The 6,000-nt window shown below is 47.0% G+C and overlaps 1 protein-coding gene across 1 annotated transcript in view; it reads right to left on the bottom strand.

Moving 5' to 3' along the window:
* The window catches only part of cep131 (centrosomal protein 131), a 28,950-nt gene that overhangs the window by 17,245 nt on the left and 5,705 nt on the right, over nt 1-6,000 (bottom strand). The window contains exons 5-15 of the mRNA XM_066665642.1: nt 5,701-5,828; nt 5,492-5,596; nt 5,140-5,304; nt 3,783-3,900; nt 3,112-3,228; nt 2,818-2,971; nt 2,119-2,216; nt 1,825-2,004; nt 1,475-1,666; nt 1,118-1,255; nt 912-1,037 (exon numbers count right to left, since the gene is read on the bottom strand). Of these exons, the coding sequence (XP_066521739.1) occupies nt 912-1,037; nt 1,118-1,255; nt 1,475-1,666; nt 1,825-2,004; nt 2,119-2,216; nt 2,818-2,971; nt 3,112-3,228; nt 3,783-3,900; nt 5,140-5,304; nt 5,492-5,596; nt 5,701-5,828 (1,521 nt within the window). The remainder of the gene's footprint in view (nt 1-911; nt 1,038-1,117; nt 1,256-1,474; nt 1,667-1,824; nt 2,005-2,118; nt 2,217-2,817; nt 2,972-3,111; nt 3,229-3,782; nt 3,901-5,139; nt 5,305-5,491; nt 5,597-5,700; nt 5,829-6,000) is intronic.

The following is a 6,000-nucleotide window of genomic DNA, read 5'->3' as shown; positions in this document are numbered from 1 at the left end:
CACACTCATCCAGTCACTCACACACTCATCCAGTCACTCACACCTGTGGACAGTTTCACACACTCACCCATTCACTCACACATTCACACCTGTGGACAGTTTCACACTATCACCCAGTCACTCACACACTCACCCAGTCACTCACACCTGTGGACGGTTTCACACTCTCACCCAGTCACTCACACACTCACCCAGTCACTCACACACTCATCCAGTCACTCACACACTCATCCAGTCACTCACACCTGTGGACAGTTTCACACACTCACCCATTCACTCACACATTCACACCTGTGGACAGTTTCACACTATCACCCAGTCACACACACACTCACCCAGTCACTCACACCTGTGGACGGTTTCACACTCTCACCCAGTCACTCACACACTCATCCAGTCACTCACACACTCATCCAGTCACTCACACACTCATCCAGTCACTCACACCTGTGGACAGTTTCACACACTCACCCATTCACTCACACATTCACACCTGTGGACAGTTTCACACTATCACCCAGTCACTCACACACTCACCCAGTCACTCACACCTGTGGACGGTTTCACACTCTCACCCAGTCACTCACACACTCACCCAGTCACTCACACACTCATCCAGTCACTCACACACTCATCCAGTCACTCACACACTCATCCAGTCACTCACACCTGTGGACAGTTTCACACACTCACCCATTCACTCACACATTCACACCTGTGGACAGTTTCACACTATCACCCAGTCACACACACACTCACCCAGTCACTCACACCTGTGGACGGTTTCACACTCTCACCCAGTCACTCACACACTCACCCAGTCACTCACACTCTCACCCAGTCACTCACACTCTCACACCTGTGGACAGTCTTCAACAGAAATACTCTTGAATAAGGGGAGGTGCGTGTACCTGGTCGATGAAAGCCAGGTGTCTTTGTATCGTAGCTTCATACTGCTGCTTCTGCAACTGGAAGTTGTGATTGAGCTCTTTCTCCGTTTCTTTCACATGATGGAGCGTCAGCTCTCTCTGCTGAGCCTGCAGTTCAGATTATGATCAGTTTAGATCAGTGGTGTTTACAAACACACTAAAAGGCATGTATTTTAAGCTATTTTTACCAGAGCAGACTGTAGCATGTTGACAGTGCGTCTCTTCTCCTCCAGCTCTAGTTTAAGTCTCATCATAGAGCTAGTGACTTCAGCAGCTGTAGCTGAGGCATGATCCACGCCAGCCAGCTCCTCTTCAGACAGCAATACCTACACACACACACACACACACACACAAAAAAAACAATATGCATCTTTTTTAGAAACTAATGAGGCATACATTTCTGTATTTATTTGTATATTTTCTTAAGGAACAACTTTTAAAGTAATACGTAGTTACAGAGCTATAAAATCTGACCCCACATGCAGGGTTTAAGGTGTAACAACACAATACATCTAATTTCAAATAAGTCTGGACTGAAGCTGAACCTCTCTGTGTGAACCGGACGTGACGGAACGAGGTCTCTCCTGCTCTGACTTCTCCATCTCATCCAGGAAACTCATGATGCTCTGAAGCTTGGCCTCAGACAGCAGAGCACCTTCATCTGGCAGAGCTGGAGTCTGACTCAGCTGACCATGACGCTCCACATTGTCTGTGGTCAGTGAGTTAGAGGCTCCGTCCTGAGGGGCACAGAGAGAGAGAGAGCTAGTGTAGCCAGTCTGTGTAGGACTAGATACAGAGGACAACACGGAATAAATATATTGTAACGTATACTATTGTTTGCATGTTTGCTCCTGATCATATATGTTTTGATCGTTTGTAAACTGAGTAGTCTCACCTCGTCTATCCATGCGTACTTCTCCTTTCTGTAGCTCTTGTTTTCTGAGAGTCCATCTGGCTCCTCCTCCAAGAGCTTAAGGGAGTCCAGTAGGTCATTGAGAGTGGTTTTAGAATGCCCTCTGCTGGACAATACCCCCTGCCTCTGGTCCTCAACACTCACAGATCTCTGCAGAATCTCCTGAGCAAGAGGTCAATCTCAGTTAGCATGCTTATCTAGATTAAAATGCCAGTGTGAGTTGTGAAGTGTGGTGTATGGTGTAAATAAATTATCTGTACTATATCAGGTCAATACCTGAGAGCACTGTGAACCTTGTCGTGTCGACACCGCAGGTGATACTGCCCTCAGGTTAGCAGCATCTTCCAGCTCAGTCACCAAATTCACATTGGAATCTGTGCACACACAGATCAGATAAGTACTAAAAGATCTCTCATTTTCCTTTGAATACTACAACAGATTTAATTCTCAGCATAATAAGCAGAGAGAGAGAGAGAGAGAGAATGAGAGAGACAGAGAGAGAGCGAGAGAAAGAGAGAGACAGAGACAGCGACAGAGAGAGAGAGAGACACAGAGAGAGACAGAGAGACAGAGAGAGAGAGCGAGAGAAAGAGAGAGACAGAGAGAGAGCGAGAGAAAGAGAGAGACAGAGAGAGTGACAGAGAGAGAGAGAGACAGAGACAGCGACAGAGAGAGAGACAGAAACAGAGAGAGAGAGAGAGAGACAGAGACAGCGACAGAGAGAGAGACAGAAACAGAGAGAGAGAGAGAGACAGAGAGCGAGAGACAGAGACAGAGAGTGAGAGACAGAGACAGAGAGAGACAGAGACAGAGAGAGACAGAGAGCGAGAGACAGAGACAGAGAGAGACAGAGAGCGAGAGACAGAGACAGAGAGAGACAGAGAGCGAGAGACAGAGACAGAGAGAGAAAGAGAGCGAGAGACAGAGACAGAGAGAGACAGAGACAGAGAGAGAGAAAGCTATCCATAATTTTACCTGTGTTCTTGGCCTTGGCAGCTATGGGAGAGGTGGGTAAACTCTGGGTGAGCTTTTTACGGCCAACTTTGCCAGCTTGCTGCAGGGCGTCCAGCTCTTCTTCAGCCGTTTTCTGCACCTCCACAACTCGTTGAGCCCTCTTCTGCTGGAGCTCCTACACACACACACACACACAAAATAAAATATGTACATTAACAAGATCACCAACTGTGTTTTTCTGAATTCAAGCTCAAACCTTTCTGTGGTGGTTAGCATTAGTCAGGAAATAGTCTGTGCACCAGAATCCATACGTACCTGAATAGCAGTGAGTCGCGCCAGACGAGCCTTCTCCTCTCTGATGCGTTTCCTGTCCTCCTCTTTCTTCTTCTGTGATCCCACTGTCTTTCCTTCCTCCTGCTGTTGTTCCCTTTCCTGTTTGATCACATTTGTGTGAAGCATTTGTAACATACAGATTTTAAGAGAAATATTTCTGAAATAGCTTTTGACCTAGATTTAGAACCTCATTGAAGTTGAAGATGTAGCCGTGCAAAGAAGAAGAGACTGTAAAATGTAAGCATCTCAATTTTCTACCAGTCCAAACGACAACCTCTAAAGTTTGTGAGACATCTCATTCTTACTCAGCATTCAGAAAAATGGTTCTGTACAGGTTTATATTTAATTAAGTGTGTTTTTAAAAAGTACAACAAATGTGTACTGATCTTTTACATTTTCATTTAGTTTCAGATGCTCCATATTTATATCATTGTGGCAAATCAAGAGAAAATCATTTGAAATAAACCATAGTACACTTACGTTCCCCAAGTTAAAGCTAAAAACCTTGGTTAAAACCCAAGAACAGCTTCTGCAGCTGTAACCCAATCATAAACCAAGGCATCTGTTTTGTCAGATCAGAGTCCGATCTTATTCAAATACATTTTGGGTCCATTTCACACAGACGAGGAAACACCAGGAAGGCACATTCCCACCTTCATTTTGGACGTGAGCAGCTGTCTGAGCGCGGCCTCGTTCGCTCTCTTCCTGTCGGCATGGTGACGGAACCAGCGCTGGATGGTGACTGCTGCGTGGCTGACCTGCTGAATATACCTGTGAGCAGAGTACATCAGAGTTAGCTATGAATGACTTAACCTCATAATTAACAAAGGACTCGTTCTAGTCACGTAATGAACAGCTTATTCAGCATTCCCATACCCAAAAAGTATCGTTTAATTGAATATATATCCTTATAAATTTAGCTCTAGGTCATTTTCTTTTGCAGAAAGACCAGCAGATTTATTCTGTAATGTCACACAGACAGTTCGCAAGCTCTGTTCATTCATTCATTCATTCATTCTCTGTAACCGCTTATGCAGTTCAGGGTCGCGGTGGGTACAGAGCCTACCTTGAATCATTGGGCGCAAGGCGGGAGTACACCCTGGAGGGGGCGCCAATCCTTCACAGGGCAACACAGACACACACACACTACCAACACTTTTGAGTCGCCAATCCACCTACCAACGTGTGTTTTTGGACTGTGGGAGGAAACCGGAGCACCCGGAGGAAACCCACACAGACACAGAGAGAACACACCACACTCCTCACAGACAGTCACCCGGAGGAAACCCACACAGACACAGAGAGAACACACCACACTCCTCACAGACAGTCACCCGGAGGAAACCCACGCAGACACAGGGAGAACACACCACACTCCTCACAGACAGTCACCTGGAGGAAACCCACGCAGACAGAGGGAGAACACACCACACTCCTCACAGACAGTCACCCGGAGGAAACCCAGACACAGAGAGAACACACCACACTCCTCACAGACAGTCACCCGGAGGAAACCCACGCAGACACAGAGAGAACACACCACACTCCTCACAGACAGTCACCCGGAGGAAATCCACACAGACACAGAGAGAACACACCACACTCCTCACAGACAGTCACCCGGAGGAAACCCACGCAGACACAGAGAGAACACACCACACTCCTCACAAACAGTCACCCGGAGAAAATCCACACAGACACAGAGAGAACACACCACACTCCTCACAGACAGTCACCCGGAGGAAATCCACACAGACACAGAGAGAACACACCACACGCCTCACAGACAGTCACCCGGAGCTGGAATCAAACCCACAACCTCCAGGCCCCTGGAGCTGTGTGACTGCGACACTAACCTGCTGCACCACCATGCCGCATCAAGCTCTGTTCATTTGTTATTAAATTAAAGTAGGTTAAAAATATGAAACTGGAATAATGTAGAGTGTAATTAATATTGCAGCTCATGTGATTACAATACAAAAATGAACAAACGCTTCAACCAGGACTGACCTCTCTGCCTCCTCCTCAGTGACCTCTCGTCTGGCCACTGACCGAGGGCTGCGTGGAGCACTGTTGTTGCTGGGTGAAGTCGAGGAGAAGTTCTTCTGTGACTTAGTGAGGGAACCGTTCTCAAGAGCCCCACCCTCATCGTTCACTGTAGCCTTAATGATGTTACTGAGCATGAGGAGAGACAGAAAGAACAAACAACATGAGGCTTTCCGGAGCAGAGCTACACGATGAGTGTGGGACTGCTTTGCCACTTTAAACTAACTCCTAGATTTAATTCCTCACTTTTAAATGTGTAATAGTTGGTACTGAATATTCCGCTTAATCTGCAAAAAAGTATACAAAGAGTCCATACTTGAAGCAGGGTTTCTGGTTGGAGCTCTTGGGTGTGAGGGGCTTGTCTGAGTGGTTGTTGTGCAGGATGGTAGTTACCGAGTTTCCCATTGCACCTTTGTTGCTCCTGGATATAAAACATTGCACATACAGTTAACTCATACAGCACAGTGAGGGTAAAAGAAGCCAAGACGTGTGGCCTTGGCAGGAGCTGCTCCGCCCTCCTCCCACCTGTTGTTCGCTGTGAAATTGGCAGCAAGTGAAACGCTGGAATCTCTCTTCTTCAGACCTGTGGGGGAGTCCACACTGCAGGTGCTGCGTGAGCTGGAGGGCAGAGGGAAAGCTCGGGGCTGGTCATCCTGAAAGAGGTGCACAGAGACACTCATTCATACGTTCAGGTGGTTTCCTACCCTCCTCCAGAAGTTACATAGTGCAGTTACTGCAATGCTGGGCCAGAGTAGCAATGACTGAGGCTCCATTTCTCTCTAAAACAGCTCAGTGATACATCACAATGATGTTGAAGCTGTAATC

The sequence above is a fragment of the Hoplias malabaricus genome, chromosome 3 (assembly GCF_029633855.1).
Source record: "Hoplias malabaricus isolate fHopMal1 chromosome 3, fHopMal1.hap1, whole genome shotgun sequence".
Taxonomy (NCBI): Eukaryota; Metazoa; Chordata; class Actinopteri; order Characiformes; family Erythrinidae; genus Hoplias; species Hoplias malabaricus.
This window is presented reverse-complemented; position numbering and strand designations above follow the sequence as displayed.